At 52.2% G+C, this 17,613-nt stretch overlaps 1 protein-coding gene across 1 annotated transcript in view; it reads left to right on the forward strand.

The window, feature by feature from the left end:
• Positions 1-17,613, forward strand: part of SLIT3 (slit guidance ligand 3) — a 609,330-nt gene that overhangs the window by 519,031 nt on the left and 72,686 nt on the right. Inside the window, exons 15-20 of the mRNA XM_027084345.1 lie at positions 656-806; positions 2,001-2,075; positions 8,873-9,016; positions 9,773-9,916; positions 12,580-12,743; positions 13,826-13,958. Coding sequence (XP_026940146.1) covers positions 656-806; positions 2,001-2,075; positions 8,873-9,016; positions 9,773-9,916; positions 12,580-12,743; positions 13,826-13,958 — 811 coding nt within the window. The remainder of the gene's footprint in view (positions 1-655; positions 807-2,000; positions 2,076-8,872; positions 9,017-9,772; positions 9,917-12,579; positions 12,744-13,825; positions 13,959-17,613) is intronic.

The following is a 17,613-nucleotide window of genomic DNA, read 5'->3' on the forward strand; positions in this document are numbered from 1 at the left end:
TTTACATTTGCATTCATCACCAGTATTTTTTTAAAAGAAGTATCAGGCGACCCTGAGCCAAAATCCCAAATGTTAAGGCAGTGGGCTTCAATTCCCCAGGACCCCAACCCTCCTGATTGCTTCCCAATCATGAAACCGGGTGTCAAGGGTATTGATGGCCATGTGCTGGGCCCCCTTTATCGTTTCATTACCTGCTTTGTCCCTGAAGACAACTCAGTGTATGACCCTCTTCCCTGACCTCATTCCCACCCCTGGCATGGCTCCCATCAAAACCCATCAAAATCTCTTCATTTGGATTTTCATGAATATGTAGAGGGCCCATGGATCATGGACATCATGGACTAAGTACCCCCCGTAAATCATAGACCAAATTCTGTACAGGGACCTCAAAAAGGTCCATGACCCACAGAAACTTAAGAGCCCACGGAGCTTGTGGCATTAGATGGAAAGTGATGAATGACAAAGACCAAAGGGAGAGCAAGCAGACTGGAGGCTGGGGTGCGGGGAAGGCAGAACAAGGTGGCCAAAAAATGAGGGCAATGCTGCCTCTGTCACTGGGCCATCCCCCCGCCCCGTGTCTCCCCATCTCCAGTGCCCACAACCTCGCCCCATGCCGACCGGCTGCCACTGACGCCCCCTCTTTGGCGCCCCCCAGGCTCGGAGGATTACCGCAGCAGGTTCAGCAGCGAGTGCTTCATGGACCTCGTGTGCCCGGACAGGTGCCGCTGCGAGGGCACCATCGTGGACTGCTCCAACCAGAAGCTGGCCCGTGTCCCAAGCCACCTCCCCGAATACGTCACCGACCTGTGAGTGCTGCCCAGGCGGGAGCCCCTGCACGTCCCCACGCCCAGTCTCCCTCAGCCCGCCAGGGTGGGTGTGGGCTCCTAGAGGTGGCCCCCTCCCAGGTCAGTCACCTGGGTGTTCCTTGGTATCCCGTGCGTCCCGGGACGAGGGCATACTCCCCCAGGCATCCGCGGGGGACAGCTTGCTCACAAATAAAGACAGCTCATTCATTCTATTGATACAAAGATTTTCTGAACACCCGCTGTGAGCCAGGCACTGTGCCAGGCCCACCCTTTTCCATGGTGAACTAAGCAGACCACCCCTCCTAGCCCCTAGGAAGCTTACAACATAACCAGAAAGATGGATAGTGCATAAATGATTGTCCTAAAGTGAAAAAACAGCTAGAACGATCAGGTATATGTGAGCCTCTGGTTATCCATGCTAATAAAGAGGCATGTTGGTTTATCCAGAAGTGGCAGAGCTCAGAGTTACAGCATGGGGTGGGGGGCAGGGGTGACGGATCTGGGCCTGACTCCTGTCGTCTCCAGTTTTCCTGAGGTTGGGCAAGTTGCTTCTCAGATCTGAGCATCAGATTCTGAGCTATAGAATAGAGGTGTTAATACCTACCTTCTACGGGGGTTACAAAGATTAGGTAAGAGGATGCGAGCACAGACTTTATCTTGAATCCTGGCATGGACTAAGCCCTGCATAAATGACGGTGGTCTTTATTTATTATTATTATTATTATTATTATTATCTTTGACTCTCTCCTGCTCTCCCCGAGCTTACATGAATGTTGGGCGTGGAGTCCCTGAGCTGCCCTTAGCAGAGGGATGTGGTCAGGAAAGACCTGAGTGGCTTGGAGAGTTGGAAGAACCTGGGGAAACCTCCCTGGGGGTTTAAGTGGTCATTGGTACCCCTACAAAATGAAGGCAAATCATTGGCACTTGACTGTTAAGTGCTGAGCGTTCAAAAAGTTGAATCCGCCTTCGGCAGAGGGTCTTCCTCTCCTTTCTGGCCCCTTCTCACACCCCTCCTCTTGCTGCTGGGCCCCCCATGCTGATGGGGTACACGGAGGGTTTCTATGGTGCTATTGACCTGGACTGAATGAGGTCCAGGTGGCAATTCAGCTGAAGCCATGGGGGGATGGGGGACCAATGGAGGAGGTGCCCCATCCACAGCTCACCCACCACCTCATCTGCTTGCTTCCCATGTAGCCGACTGAACGACAATGAGATATCTGTTCTAGAGGCCACTGGTATCTTCAAGAAGTTGCCCAACCTGCGGAAAATGTAAGTCAGTCTCAGGAATTTGGCAGACCGGAGCAGAACACCGGGGCACGGGCGGCTCCCTCTCCCTCCACTGCAGCCCCTCCCAGTCTCCTCCTGACCCCGCTATGGGCACGTCCTGGGAAGCAAGACACTAAGGCAGGACCATGCAGAGGCAGAGCACGCATTTTGCACCATCCCTGACCCTCACCCCATCCTTGCTCACCCCCATCCTCCACCCCACACCCAGTGTCTACCCCAGTGGGTGGTCGGAGGGACTCAGGTGAGGACCAGCAATGGGACATGGGGATCTAGGGTGCACATCACATCACTTAGTAATTTTTATGAGGTAACAGTCAGAAGGTCTGTTTTTAGATGAACCCTAAAGGCCTCCACATGGTTGAGACACACTGGAGCAGAGACACCACAGCTGCCTCACCTCCTTCATCTGTAAGCACGCTGGTGCACAGCTGGCCTTGCTTCCCCCTCCCCTTCCCTTCCCAGGTGTGCCAGCAGAGGTACCAGCATGGACAGGGGGCTCTTTGCCATCTAATTCCCTTCTCCTTGACCCTGCTCCCCACTCCCACCCCATCCTCCACATGTCCCAGCCCCAGAGTTTGAGTCTGCCTCTGGAACAAAGGAAAACGGTCAAGCCTCATTATTCATAGGCCCTGTATTTGCTGATTCGCTTACTCACTAACATTTATGTGTAATCGCAGAATCAATACGCACAGTGCTTTCATGGTCATTCATATACATAGACAGGGCAGCCAAAAATTTGAGTCCTCCTACATGCATGTCCCCAGCTGAAATCAAACAAGGCCACGTTCTGATTTCTTGTTTCAGCTCCCAGACTGTAAACAAGTGTCCAATCCACAATATATTTAGTGCCACATTTCTTTTTTTGCATGTTTGTGCTTTGTGGGTGATTTCACTGTTTAAAATGGCCCCATAGCATAGCACTGGAGGGCTGTCTAGTGATCCTAAGCACGGGAAGGCTGTGATGTGCCTTACGGAGAAAACACGTGTTCCATGAGCTTTGTTCAGGCAAGAGTTACAGTGCTGTTGGCTGTGAGTGCAATGTAAATAAATCAACAATATATATTCAGTAAGATGTCTTTAAACAGAAACATGCATCAAACAAGGTTAGGTATTGATCGGTTAATGAAAATGGTGACCAGAGGCTCCCCTAGGAGCAGTGGTTCAGCATTCACTAATTCATCTTGCCCAGTGACTTTGTAGAGCTTAACCACGATGAATAATGAGAATTAATCGTAACCCTTATTTTACTTTGCTCTCCACTCTTCCACCCATCAGTCCCTTGCAGGCAAGAAGGAGAGAGACCTTCCCCTGCCCTGGGCAGCATCTGGATCGCATCAGTGCCATTCCCTCCCTGCCCACAGTTGCCACCTTGGCCACGGCCTCAGGGACACCTCTGTAACTGAGAGCAGTGGAGAGCACTGTACCTGAGGGGGCAGCAGAGGGAGGACACACGTGGGTCCTGGTGAGGTTCATGGCTGTCCGAGTGGTCAAGCCCACCTCTAGCTTCAGGAACCCAGCACAGACATCACCCATCACCTGCCTTTTAAATTCAACCCCCGAAAATGCTTACTTTTTCTAACCTCAAAACAAATTTACATGCACATGGAGATAAGGCATGTATTAAAACAAGTAAAGCTGGCCAAGCGCATATTTGCCCAGTAAACAGGATCATGGAAGTCTTTGCTTCCATGAAGAAATATGCACTCTCCCATTTTAGGTGAAACTCAAGCACTCTGAGTCTTTCATCTTCCTAGTTTTGACAGGGACCTGAGTACGAAGAACTGTTTCTGTACACCAACAAAAACAACAGCACAAATGCAATGATGAGTCGCAGCCAACTCCCAGCCTCAGCATCCAAGCCACAAAAGGGAGTGGTGCGGACTGTGGCAAAATGTAGGCCGAGTCCTCACGAAAAGGGGCAGATGTCACTAAGTTCCTCCCAGCATCTGCCATGCTGGAAGGAACGTCAGAGCTGTCAAATATTCCCTTCACGGGAGCAGCTGGAAATCCAGGTATGGCGGAAGAACAGGCAGGCCGGCATTTGTTCTGAGTTCAGCTCTGCCCCACGCCTGCTGTGTGACCCTAGGAACGCCCTTAGCCTTTCTGGGCCTTTCATAATAGAAACAAGTCCACCTTCCTTGTAAGGTGTGATGAGGACCAGAAGTAAGTATAAGAGATAAGGGGAAAGACACGGCCTCTGTCCATGGGACCGCAGTGAGAAGGTGCTGGAAGACAGAAAGAGGACATCTGGGTCAAGTGACCCAGAGCAGGTGGCTAGACATTGAAAACAGGAGTTACAAACTCAAATGCCTTCAGGACCCCCTGTGGAAAGGGAATGGGTGCAAGGCAGCGATAATAATAATGGCGACAAACAGTTACTAAACACTTTACTCTGTGCGCCAGACTCCGCTGATATTCAGGCAACTACCCCTCACCAAGAAAAACAAAACAGCTTTGAGATTGCTTCATCTTACAAATGAGGAAGCTGAAACACGGGAAGTAACCTGCGCAAGTTTAAAAGTCAAGCCAGGAGCGGTGACGGTGCAGAGTAGCTGGGGAGCGCACGCACCACCTGAAGGCAGTAAGCGCACGTGTGTGCACCTAAATCCAGGTACACATGGTGCCAGCCAACCAAGCACGTGTCCCAATAGGGCAGACTTTTTAAGTAAACAGTCCTTATTTGCCAGGACCCGTCACCACCCCTACACTCCCATGAGGTGATGGGTCAGCGGGAATTCTGCCCATCAGGGTGGTTAAGGCCAGCAGTGCCTGTGACCGAGGCCGCTCAGCTTCCTCAGGGACTGTGGAGCCAGGGCCCTAAGGTTACAGTCTAGACGGCAGCACCCCGACAGGGCACGGAGGCAGAGGGGAGTGGACACACGGCCAGGAGTTTGGACTCTGCGGTGCCTTTCCAGACTGTTCTGAACCTCTGTGCCCCTTCCTGTCATGTGGGAATAATGAGATTTCATAAGTATCACTAAGGGATGCAAAAAGAGGTGTGAGCTGTTCCCCACAAAGGTTATGAGGACTGTGGTAACTCAAGGTAGCTTTTCAAGTGACCTCCCACTCAGAGTGGGGTCACGGCCTCTCTCGGGCCAACTTTCAGATCACTTCTTACACTGAAGGAGCATCTCAAGCAGAAGCTGAAACCTAGCACCCCTCTAGCCAAAATCAAATCCCAAGGGTGGATTTGGTGGTTGTGGTTGTGTTTTTTTGTTTTTGTTTTTGTTTTTTACCATCTTTATTGGAGTATAATTGCTTTACAATGGTGTGTTAGTTTCTGCTGTATAACAAAGTGAATCAGCTATACCTATACATATATCCCATATCCCCTCCTTCTTGCATCTTCCTCCCACCCTCCCTATCCCACCCCTCTAGGTGGTCACAAAGCACCCAGCTGATGTCCCTGTGCTATGCAACTGCTTCCCACTAGCTATCTATTTTACATTTGGTAGTGTATATAAGTCCATGCCACTCTCTCACTTCGTCCCAGCTTACCCTTCCCCCTCCCCGTGTCCTCAAGTCCATTCTCTACGTCTGCGTCTTTATTCATGTTCTTCAGAACCTTTTTTTTTTTAGATTCCGTATATATGTGTTAGCAGATTGTATTTGTTTTTCTCTTTCTGACTTACTTCACTCTGTATTCTAGGTCCATGATGATTGTGTTTTTAATAAGAAGTAGTTGCCCTCTTTTAAAAATCAGGAGTTTCCACAGAAAAATAAATGCGGATTTCTAGCACCTTTGGGAAAATCAGAGGATCTGTCAAAACTGAGCCCATGTTCCCAAACGGCTCCAGTCGAGTTGAGCTGAGGAACGGCTGCCCCCTAGCTGGGCCACGTGCTCTCCTGATCACTGCCGTCCCCACTGGGCTTGCTTCCAATTTTAGGTCACCTGCCTGGACACTGTGGACGTTTGAGCTTGTAACCCCAGCTCGAAGTAGAATTTCCACCTCAGGGGGCCGGAGAGGTCCATAAGGGAGGTAGACAGGACCTCCCCGACCTGACAGGGTGCCAGTGTGCTGCTCAATCATGACCCAGTATCCTCGGCTTCCAGAAAACTCCGCTTAGCTCTCTCCCAACTGTATTTCCATTGAGGACTGGACTTTTAAACAGGATTACAGATGGTTCTCTGTTGCCAGAGTTTATGTATGGGCTGTCCTACAAACCTGAAGAGACAGAGACCTAGAAGAAGCCCAGGCTCGCCTCTTCAGACTCAGGCTTTCCAGAGATGAATCCCCCAGCCTCCAGGGGCCTCGGTGTTTCTTGGGAACAATAAGAACAGTTTCTGAAAGATACACCCAGCAGTGTGCCGAGGCGGCGTGGCCGAGCACTGGGTTTGTCCTGCCGTGGACCGCTCTGAGCCAGCCCTGGCCTAGGGTGGGCGTTTCTGAGGCTGGGTCCTTTCAGATGTGAGATTCCCATCCTCACTGGAGTCAAAGCCATGATGCAGCAGTAATCCTTCAGGTGGGTCTGCAGAGACAAAAATGGAGAGAGGCTCAGTGCCCTTAGTTTTGCGTTTGGAGGTTTCCTGAGATCTGGGGGCATCGGCAGGAAGATACTGCTCTGAGAATAAGACGGAGCTCTTACAAAACCCTGAGGCACTGGTTTTGTGTCTGGAGAGCTGCTGTCTCTCTGTCCTCCGACCCAAGCTGCCTGCAGTTTTGTGTGGTGCTTTGATGGACGGAGAGAGATCAGCAGCCTGGTCTTCTGGAAAATTCTATCCCCTTTTTTCACTCTCCTTATGTTTTCCATTCTCCCAGCCCGAGGAAATCCAGTTCGCAAACCTTACTGTAATGTGATGTTAATTCTGCTCGTTTAAAGAAAAAGATGTCAGGAAATGGGAACCTCCCACTTCTTATAGCTGCTATAACTCATCTTCATTGCCCACCCCATGTACTTCAGTTCCCCAAGAAGCCTAACTCTTTTGAGCTGGAGGAGAAGCTCCAGCATTTGGATGAGTTATAGCTGCTGGGAAAGTCTTTCTCTCTCCTCCCATGTCGAACTTGGGGGTAATTTGCAGTCTCCCCTGTGTATTGCCTTCATTTCCGAGTTATCGTGGACCAGGGCTACCAGGATTTATAAGATGACCGGCTGAGTTGCAAGAGAGTCAGGCAGGGAGCAGAAATCCAGTTTGAGAATCTCCCAGCTCTGTCAGATCTCAGGGGAGGGATTCTGAGGGGTATTTGCACCTGTTTTCTCAGTAGGATGGAGGAGGGAGGCGAGGAAGGCCGTGACCAGGAGCACAGAGGGAGCAGACAATGCGAGACTGGGAACTGTTTCCTCCACACCTGCCCGCAGGTGTGGGCATTGCCACCCCCGCACACCCAGTCCCTATTTGGGAAGAGGGCAGGCAGGCAACCTGTATCGAGCCCTTGGGTGCCCAGTTGAACTTTACTTGCTCTGAACCATCCCTATAGGAGGCTTCACCCCCAGGGGTGCGTGAGTCAGGCCAGAGCTGCACAAGGAGGGCACTTGAGAGAAGCAGTAGTACCAGGGACTCATGGAGCGCTATGTCCCTTTCAGTGCTCTGTGACCAGGAGCAGTGGCCTCCCCTCCCTGGGCCTCAGTATGTCCAGCAGTACAATGGGCCAGCTGGTCCATCTCTCCTGAGCCCTCAGTTCTAACAAGCTCAGGGTGCTCAGCCAGTTAGCAGCTGTGTCTCCACCTACGGGGCTCCTGTTCACAGAACAAGGCCCCCCAGGATGTTTGCTGGGGAAGCTGCATTCTTCCCTCAGCTTCTGTAACTCCATCACTTTCTGCTCCAGCCCGCCCGCTGGGGCTACCTTTCAGGCCTGAACATCTGGGTGGTCTTTGGAGACCCCCGGCCACTAGCAGCACCTACAGTTCTGCAGGACGTGCTTGCTGCTCAGTTATCCCATCCAGCCTGCCGCGTGGTGGCTGGGGGTCGGAGGGAAGAGCCCGCTCTCAGAGCTCGAGGGCAGTATTGGAAATGGCAGCACCGAGACTTGAAAGGACCGAGCCCACTTAGGAAAACACCACGTTCCAAATCCTGAATTCTGCAGAGCAGTAATAGAAGGGATGGGCATCCACATCGTCAGAGGAACATTCACTTGGGAAAAGCGGTTCACTGGAGGCTTTTCTATGTGCCCAAAAGCATGGTCTCCGATCCCAGTGCTATCGGCTGTGTGACTGTGGGTAGGTTACTGAGTCTCTCTGAACCTCAGTCATCTCATCCGTAAAACAGGACAATGATAAAAATAATGCCCATCTGATGGGCGTTGTTTGGAGGATCTGATGTGATTCTGTTGGTCAAACCCCTCACGTGGTGCCTAGTACATAATAAGTGCACAAACTGTAGTAACTAGAAAGGGTCCATGTATATCAGGGATCTCAGATGGTGAAAGAGTCGAAGGTTCTACAAATGCCTCACCCCGTAGGGAGCAGGCATGTTTTGTATTTTCCTCCAGCTCTCCTCTTGAGAATCACTACTCAGTGAGGGTATCCGTGGAAGAGAGAAAATAAGTTTGAGAACCATTCGAAACCTGCCAGTCCCCGGGGCATTGAAAAGACAATTGTACTGAAAGACTTCAAATGCTACACAGTCTGTTTCACACAGGTAGTCCTCCCATCCACACCCCATGGGGGTGCTGGGCTCCCTGCTTCCTGAGGCACAGGTGCTGAAGACCAAACATCGGGAAGCCCAAGGTGGAGCCTCCACCAGCCAGTCCTCGGGCCAGGGGGCACTTTAGAGTCCCCAGCTGGCTGCAGGTCCCGCCATTCCCTCCCTGCGTCCTGACCTGTTCGTCCCCTCCTTCCAGAAACTTGAGTAACAACAGGATCAAGGAGGTGAGAGAGGGTGCCTTCGACGGAGCGGCCAGCCTGCAGGAGCTGATGCTGACGGGGAACCAGCTGGAAACGGTGCATGGGCGCGTGTTCCGTGGCCTCAGCGGCCTCAAGACCTTGTGAGTTCCCAGGGCCTGGGCCAAGGCCAGAGCGGGGGAGATGGGAGAGCAGGGGCATCAGAGGGGCTGTGAGGGCTGGCGGGCAGCGGACTAGGCCCGGGCGCTGTCCTGGCCTGCTGAATCCTGGAGCCGGAGAGACATTAGACATTTCCAAGCCCTGGATGGGAAAGAACGTAGCATGCTAAGCTCCCCCCAACACACACACACACACACACACACACACACACAGACACTAAAAGACACTAGCCCTAGTGTATACACAGGTGTAGATTCATACCAGAAACAGGCACACACTCACACATGTACACAAACATAGGCGTTACACATGTACGTGAAAATGGCACACAGACACACATGGAACATGTGGATATACACAAACAAGCATGTGCGTATAAGCACACACACACAAGCTGATGTCCACAGCCACATCTTGATTCTTCCCTCTCCTCCCCCAAATATACTTACATACACTAACCACCATACACTATACATATGAACACGTACACACGCATGACACCTGCTTCTACTCTAAATACGGCATCTGCAGCCCAGAATGTGCATACACGTTTGCAGGTGGCCCCAGTGGGGACCCAGGCCCAGCTGTCACAGGACAAACCTCAGCAATGTGACTGGTCTGAGCTTGGATTTGGCAGAAGCATCCCACCACACACACACACGCACACACACCAGTGTGGCACAGTCATAGGAGGGAAAGGATGACACCCGTGCTTGCTCTCCCCACCCCTCCCCCTGCAGGATGCTGAGGAGTAACCTCATCAGCTGTGTGAGCAATGACACCTTTGCTGGCCTGAGTTCAGTGAGGCTGCTGTCCCTCTACGACAATCGGATCACCACCATCACCCCCGGAGCCTTCACCACGCTCGTCTCCCTGTCCACCATGTAAGTCCCCCTGGACCGCACTCGTTCAGGGCTCCTCTCCTGCAGACCTCTCCTCTCACAACACCCTACTATATTTGGCCCAAGGTCATCTATCCATCTGTCAGCTTAAACACTTGGCAGCCTCCCTCCATGTGCCAGGCACCATTTGCTACTGAGGATTCACAGACGTGGACCCTCCTTCCTGGAGCTCACAGCATAGCGAGTTGCCACAGAAGGGAGGTCCACAGTGATATGAGAGCCTAACATAGGCTTTGTCGAGGAACACTGGAGCTATGCTCTGGAAGGTGAGTGGGAGTTGGCTTGTTTGCGAAAGCAGGAAGTGTATTTCTTTCGGCGGGAAGAGCATGTGCAAAGGCCCTGTGCTAGGTTGAAGCAGAGCAGATATGCAGGACTGAGCAAAGTCCAATGTGGTCATAGTACAGAGTGGGCAAGGCTGGGGTGGAGACCAGGGCCAGGCTACAGGACTGCCGTGGGCCATTTTGGTCTTTATCCAAAACACATCAGGAAGCCACAGAAGGTTTTAAGCAGGCCAGTGACACGACGTGACGGGGGTTTTAAATTGATGTCACTGACTGCTTAAACGTGTATCGGAACCAGTTAGAATCTAGCTTTCTGGACGAATATCTCTGCCCACAATATTCATTGTATTGGTAAGGGAGGCTGTTTAGAATAATGGTGAAAGCTTTGGGCTCTAGAGCCAGATTTTCTGGGTCCATATCCTGGCTTTACCTCCTGTTAGCTGTGTGCCTTGGAAGAGTTACTTCATCTCTCTGTGCTTTAATTGTCCCTTCTCATAATCCACCTCGTAGGATTGTCATGAGGACTGAATTTGTTAATATTGGTAAAATGCACAGCAGGGGCCTGAGATATAAAAAGTACTCGGCACATGTTAGCTTTTACGGTTTCTCATAGTATTTCTATGGGGCTCTGTTACCCTTAGTTGGTGGTTCATTTTTCTTTCCCTTCCCTTCTCCAAAGACCCTTGGGAAGACAGAAGAGAAAGGCCATTGCTGCATCTCCTGTTGCTGCCCGTGGTCATGCTCCCATACAGCCACCCCACTGGCGATAAAAGCCAAAGTTACAGAACGTCCTAAAGGCCCCACGTCTAGCCCCTCAGAACCTCCTTGCATTCCAGCCCCACTGACCTCACTGTTCTGCGCACGCCCCAGGCCCACTTCCACCTTAGAACTTTGCACTGGCTGTTCCCACTACCTGGAAAGCCCTCCCCCTGGCTCCCTCCCCTCCTATTATTTGCTCAAATGTCAGTTGCCTCAGCCCCATTCCACCCCTGTGCTATCACCCCCAGTTCTTCCAGCCTTGCTCTTCTAATTTTTTCCATAGCACTGACCATTTCCTAACATACTGTACTTTTTGTTGTTAATTACATATTGTCTGCCTCCCATCAGCTGGAGCATACGTTCCAGAAGGATGAAGTACGGGGATATATGACTGTTTTGTTCACTCCTCTATCCTCAGTGCCTACACCTGAGCCTGGCACTAAGCCTATTATATAATGGTTGAATAAGTGGATGAGTTGAATGAATGAGTGACATGAAGATAGAGGACAGTGGGTTAGAACTAGCATGAGTGGGTTGGTTGATCTCAGCCCACTTCTCACCCCTCCTGGATGCCTCTGCACTGGGAATCCAAAGACACGAAAGGTGCCAAGAGGGCTAGCGTCACAAAGCATGAAGGGAACCAGCTCCGACAGGGGAAGGAACGTGCCCACCTTCTCACAGCTACTGAGTGTCAGAGCCAGAATCAACCCCAGGAAGGACTGACTCCCGAGACCTTAATTGCCATGTCAAACCGCAGCCCCTCAAGGGCTCTCCAGCCCTCTTCTGTAACCTCCCTCAGTTTTAAATTCCTCATTTGTGAGATGAGAATACTGTCCCCTCCTTCCTAGGGTTGCTGTGACAAGTCTGAATGAGAAAATGGATTTATAAAGTGCTCAGCCTAGTTCCTGTCCTCTAGAAAACCCTCAGAAAGTGATAGCTGCCCTCATCCCTCCACCTGTCCCATCACTGCATCTGACAGATTCGTATAAAGTGCCTATGCCGATGTCCTGCTAGCTCCTGGAGACACAGAGCAGGACAGACAGACCTGGTCCCTCCCCTCCGGGAATTGAGAGTCCAAGGAGGGAGGGGTTCCCAGCTCGGATGGATACTGTGGAGGAAATGAAGGGGAATGAGGGGGGAGAACGGGACAGGGCAGAACTTTTCATTTCCCTTGAGATGAGGGGCTTCTTTGAGGAGGGGTCATTTAAGCTGAGGGCTGAAGGAAGAGGAGGGGCCACCCAGGCACACCGTAGAGCGGGAGGAGCAGCACACGTGAAGGCTCTAGGTGTAAGAAAATCTCTGCGGAGGAATTGAGGCAGTTCACACAGCTGGAGCTCATCAAACAAAGGAGAGACGGATGGCGACTGTATCCATCCGCGGAGGTCTGGAATGAGACCCTTGCAAAGACTGCCTCCGCGTTTTAGAAGAGAGTGCCTTCCTTTTCCCAGACCTTCTACCTCCTTCGTCCTTTCTCCTTCCCCTGAACCGGAAGCAGACCTGCCTGGAGAGCCAGGCCCTAGGCTTGCAGACCTGGATCCCAGGACCGGCTCCCACGGGACAAGGGTAGAGGCTAACCATTCAGAGAGGGCCCTTCTCTCCTCCCAGAAACCTCCTGTCCAACCCCTTCAACTGCAACTGCCACCTGGCCTGGCTCGGCAAGTGGTTGAGGAAGAGGCGAATCGTAAGTGGGAACCCCCGGTGCCAGAAGCCCTTCTTCCTCAAGGAGATTCCCATCCAGGACGTGGCCATCCAGGACTTCACCTGTGAAGGTAAGAAGGCTGGGGGCGGGGCAGGGGAGCAACACCTGGGAAGACAAGGACGCTACAAGAGAAAAGAGGTGCAGGCAGGCGGTAACTGCAGGTCAGGACCCCCCGAGATCTGATTCTCCTCTGCCCTCAGCATGCAGCCCGAGCTCTGGAGGGCTCTGCAGGCCTGCTTCTAGCCCACATGACTCTGTCGTGCAAATTAAGAACAGGTGCCTCTTTCTACAGACATTTGACCTCCATCAGTCAGAAATCTGTCGTAATATACTGCTTTTGTTAAAACGAGGTACTTTACAGCCATCTGTGAAGACACTGTTGTACCAAATATCTTAATCTGCCGTATCCACAGTGAGGTTGGCGCCCATTAGATGGTGGGGCACCCTTGTGCAGTACGCTACCTACACAACTGTACATGGGAGCCCTGGGCCGAAGTTTTCCTGCCTGCATCATCATGAGGCTGAGAGTATGTGCTCATGAGAAACAGACTTCAGGATGAGCTTCTGGGAAATTCCTGTCACTGGCTAGGCAGTACGAATACCTGAAGATTCAAGGCTTTGAGTGTCAGGATTCCAGAGGACATTATTTGTTTGCATAAATTCAAGCCAGCACAATTTTTACTTGGTCAACTTTAGGTTATCTAGAGACGGATGAACTGGTTTGTAGATTAACTGAGGTTAAGGTATAATGGGGGCTTGGGGACACATTGACCACGCCAGAGGGATTGTATAGTGGGAGGTGTGGAGAGAGGGAGGAGAAGGAGGGGAGTAGATAGGGCCCTGCCCCTACCCTGACCGCTCCTTCAGTCAATTTGGCTTATCCAGATCTGGTTAACAGTAACCTCTTCCATATCTAACACCTGGTTAATCAAGTTTTTAGCGTCTTTGTTTTATGTTAAATGTGGTAGAAGATGGGCAGCCCTATTCCCCAACCCAGGTGCATCTTCTTTCCCTTCCAACCACGGATAAGACCAGCAAGCTCCTCATTCCCACTTCTGGCTCGAAGCGGAGGGCTTCCCTTTCCTGCAGGCAGCTGGGTCGGGGAATGGGCCTCGCAGCCCTGCGCCATACTCACTCCCCGGCTCTCCACAGGCAACGATGAGAGCAGCTGTCAGCTGGGGCCGCGCTGCCCCGAGCAGTGCACCTGCATGGAGACGGTGGTGCGATGCAGCAACAAGGGGCTCCGCACCCTCCCCAAAGGCATCCCCAAGGACGTGACGGAGCTGTAAGTACCCCCCACCACCACCGACACCCCGTAATCCCGCCACTACGGGCATCCGTCACACTTCACCCCTGCAAGCAAGACAGCCTGGGGATGCCCTACCTGAATGGGTCCCAGCAAGGTGGTGTCAGAGCCTCAGCAGGGGGCAGGCAGCAGCTTGCACGGGGACAGGAAGCTCCCCTCCCCAAGCCTCTGCCTGGCAGGTGACGAGTATCTAGAGTACAAGTGGGAGGGCCGTTGTCTCGTTTCCTCTATCACCCCCAGTCCCCTGCTCTGCGCCGTGCTTTCTAGATTCCCACATAGTCCCTCAGTCTGACACCAGAAACAGCACAGGATAATCGTCAAAACATGGGCCCACAGGCACTATGGCTTAGCAAGCGCTTCTACAAATAGGATCCTGTTCTACCTTAAAAACACCCATTTTACAGATGAGACCTTAGTTCTGGGTTCTGCTCACTCTTCACCCAGGAGCCTTCTTATTCCATAGCCCAAGCTCCTGACACTAACTCCTCAGGGGTTCCTCCTGCCCCAGAAGCTCCCAGTTAAATGAAAGAGAGGCCCTTCTCTTCCTGAAGGGCTCTTACTCTTGTGGATAAAACGTTATTTCTGCCCCCGGGGAAGCTCAAAGAGTCCCACAGGCAGGGCAGCCTCTCGAGAATGTCCCAGGAGCTGCGCAGCTGCGGCCGGGTAAGCGCCACGCACTGGCACAGGCGTGCGAGCCACGTTCAGTCTCCCGTTCATTCACTCAACACATATTTGTTGGGTGCCGCTTGCGTCAGGCACTCTGCTAACACTGGAGAGACAGCGGTACACAAAACAGGCATGACCCCTCCACGCGTGGGCTCACGGTTTCGTGGGGGAGGTTGACATTCACTCAGTCATCTCAGAGGCACATGTGACATGACAGCCGTGAAAAGCGCTACAAAGAAGAGGAATCAAGGTTGCTATGACATCCGAAAGTAGGGAGATTTGACTTCGTTGTGAAGATTGGAGAAAGCTGCTCTGGGGAGGGTGGCGGGGGTGGAGCTGGAATCTAAAGGGCAAGGAGCGGATGATGGGAAGGGAGGGAGGTTGCCCGAGCTGAGGCCCTGTGCTGGGAGGGGGCAGAGCCAGGAGGGGGGCTGGCGGAAACCCAGAGGGCCCGGCCGGGGCACGCCACCCCCCACCTCTCACTCTGGCCCTCTCTGCCCGGACCCCAGGCACACCCCCTCCCCTGGGCCAGCTTAGCACACGCCCTCTGGCTCTGCCAGTGCTTCATGGGGTGGAAGCTGACCACGCTCTGGTCTAGAATGGCTGAGAGGTTCCTGGGTATGTGTTACAGCTCCCGGCGTCTCCTGACACTCAGCGAGGCTGTAACAAGGGCTGCCAACCCAAGTGAAAGAAGGAAAAGTCGGGATAGTCACTAAAAAGTCTGTCAGCCCTGGGTTTGGGCTGGGGCCGTCCCCTCAGAGATGTGCACGAGCAGCAGTGTGATGAGCTCCACGCCCTTTCCCGGCTGGGCTGGGCTTGGGGTGGGGACTGCAGGAAATGACCCAGGTACATGCCTCCTTCCTGGGCTAATTGAGTGCCAAGTGTCACGTGTCAAAGAGAAGACAATGCCGTGAAAACAGGCCCTCGGACGCTTTTCCCCAAAGCTCACGAAACACAGATTGAAATGACAAAGATAATTGGCCGTAATTATAAGGTAAACTTCAGGGCTTTGGGAGGAGACCTGATTTCCTGCTTTGGAAATGATGGTGCTTCCCTGTGCCAGACGTGGGTTCCAGAGCTCGCCAAAGAGGGCAGCCCTCACCCCTGTTCCCAAACCACCTCCTGGAGGGGAGAGGGAGTATCTGGGGAGGGCAGAGGGAGGCAAGAAAAGAGACGCCAGAGAAAGTGAAAGCTGGCAGGCCCAGAAAACTGGGGCTTGGAGGTCGTTTGTTCAGGGACACTGGCTGAGTCCAGATTCAGTGTTTCCAGCACTGGCTTTCCAGCTCCCTTGGCTTCATTAGTTATCTCGGGCAGAGCTGCCAACTTACAAAACAAAATTAAGTTTAATTCGCTGAGAAGGGGTGGGGAGATGTGTGTGTGCATGTGTGTGTATGTATGAGTGTATCTGTGCATGTAAACAGATGAAATGCAGGCTCAGAGAGGTTAAGTATATACATATGTATATATATATTCAAACTGTATTGAATAATTCAAAGGTATTAGAGCCAGGCACCACTCCAAGGCTTTCCACAGAAAGTCCCATCTAATCTTCATAATCACTTCAAGGTGGTGATTATTAGCAACCTCATTTTACAGATGAGGAAACAGAAGCTCAGAGAGGGTAATTAATTTGCCCAAGGTCACACAGCTATTAGCTAGTGGAACCTGAATATGAGGCTCAGCTGCCTGACTCCAGAGTTGCCCGTGCATCACCCCAGGCCCCCAGTCGGACTCCTGGCTTGGAGTTGGGGCTCCTGGAAGGTGGCTGCTCTCCGCCTCCTTCACCATTCAGTAGGTCGAAGAATTCTTTGTGCGGCCCTTGTCAGCACCACAAAGCTCGAAACAGAAATGGGGAACAATCCATTCAACGCTCCGTGTGGATTTGCACGTGAGGCAGCTGTGTCCTCGTGTGCTTGCGCTGGGGCTGAAACAGAGCATTTAAATGCAGATCAACACAAAGGTTGACCTGCTGGAAATGCTCTAGTAGTTCTAAGGCTGGCAGGGCAAGAGTGCAGTCTTCTGAAAGGGTCCCTCCGGGGCCTGGGCTGCAGGCTAGAGGCAACGTTGGAGTTCAGAGTGTTCATGAAGGGCTTCCTACAAAGAGCGCTTTCTCACTCAGCCGCGTCTGCATTTCTGAAGTGAAACCTTTTGATCCCGCATCTTCTGAGCCTCGATGCCAGGTCGCCAGGGACATTCTGCACTTAAAACAGCTCCCTCGCAGCTCCCACTTGGCTCCGCAGTGCCAAATGCAACAGCATCTGGAGAGTTCTGGGGTCTTCATCACACAGACGATGTTTCTTGAGCATCTACTGTTGCCCGCTAGTGTACAAGGATGCTCTAGTGAGCAAAACAGACATGGTTCTGCCCCATCATCACAAATTCACATAAAGGATGTCCCCAGTGGGTGCGGGGGATGGTATCAGGGAAGCGATGCTCAAGCAGAGGCCTGAGCATCTATGTGAGGTAACTAGACAGGGAGGGAGAAGAGGAACCAGCGGGGGCAAAGACCTGCCCCCGTACCAAGCGGAACATGGGGCGTTCGAGGAGGGGTAAGGTCACTGGAGGTGGAACCAGAGGTCAAGGCAGAGTTTGCTGTAAGGTGAACCAGAGAGGCAGGCAGGGACTGCAAGGGTTAATTTCGTGTGTCAACTCCACCACGCTGTGGTGCCCAGTGGTTTGGGCAAACATGAGCTAGATGTTGCCGTGAAGTTACTTTGTAGATGCATCAACATCTACAGTCAGTTGGCTTTTGAAGGAAAGGAGATCGCCCTTTCTAATGTGGAGGTGGGCCTCATAAAATCCGTTGAAGACCTTAAGAACAAAAAGCTGAGGTTTCCTGGAAAAGAGGGAATTCTGCCTCCTGACTGTAACATAAAAGTCCTGCTTGAATTTCAAGTCTGCCTGCCTGACCTTCCTTAGAATAAATTCTCTCTCCCCCTCCCCCTCCCCTCCCCTCCCCCTCCCCTCC

The sequence above is a fragment of the Aethalodelphis obliquidens genome, unplaced genomic scaffold (assembly GCF_003676395.1).
Source record: "Aethalodelphis obliquidens isolate GAN/ISIS:26980383/991018 unplaced genomic scaffold, ASM367639v1 scaffold52, whole genome shotgun sequence".
NCBI classification, from domain to species: Eukaryota; Metazoa; Chordata; class Mammalia; order Artiodactyla; family Delphinidae; genus Aethalodelphis; species Aethalodelphis obliquidens.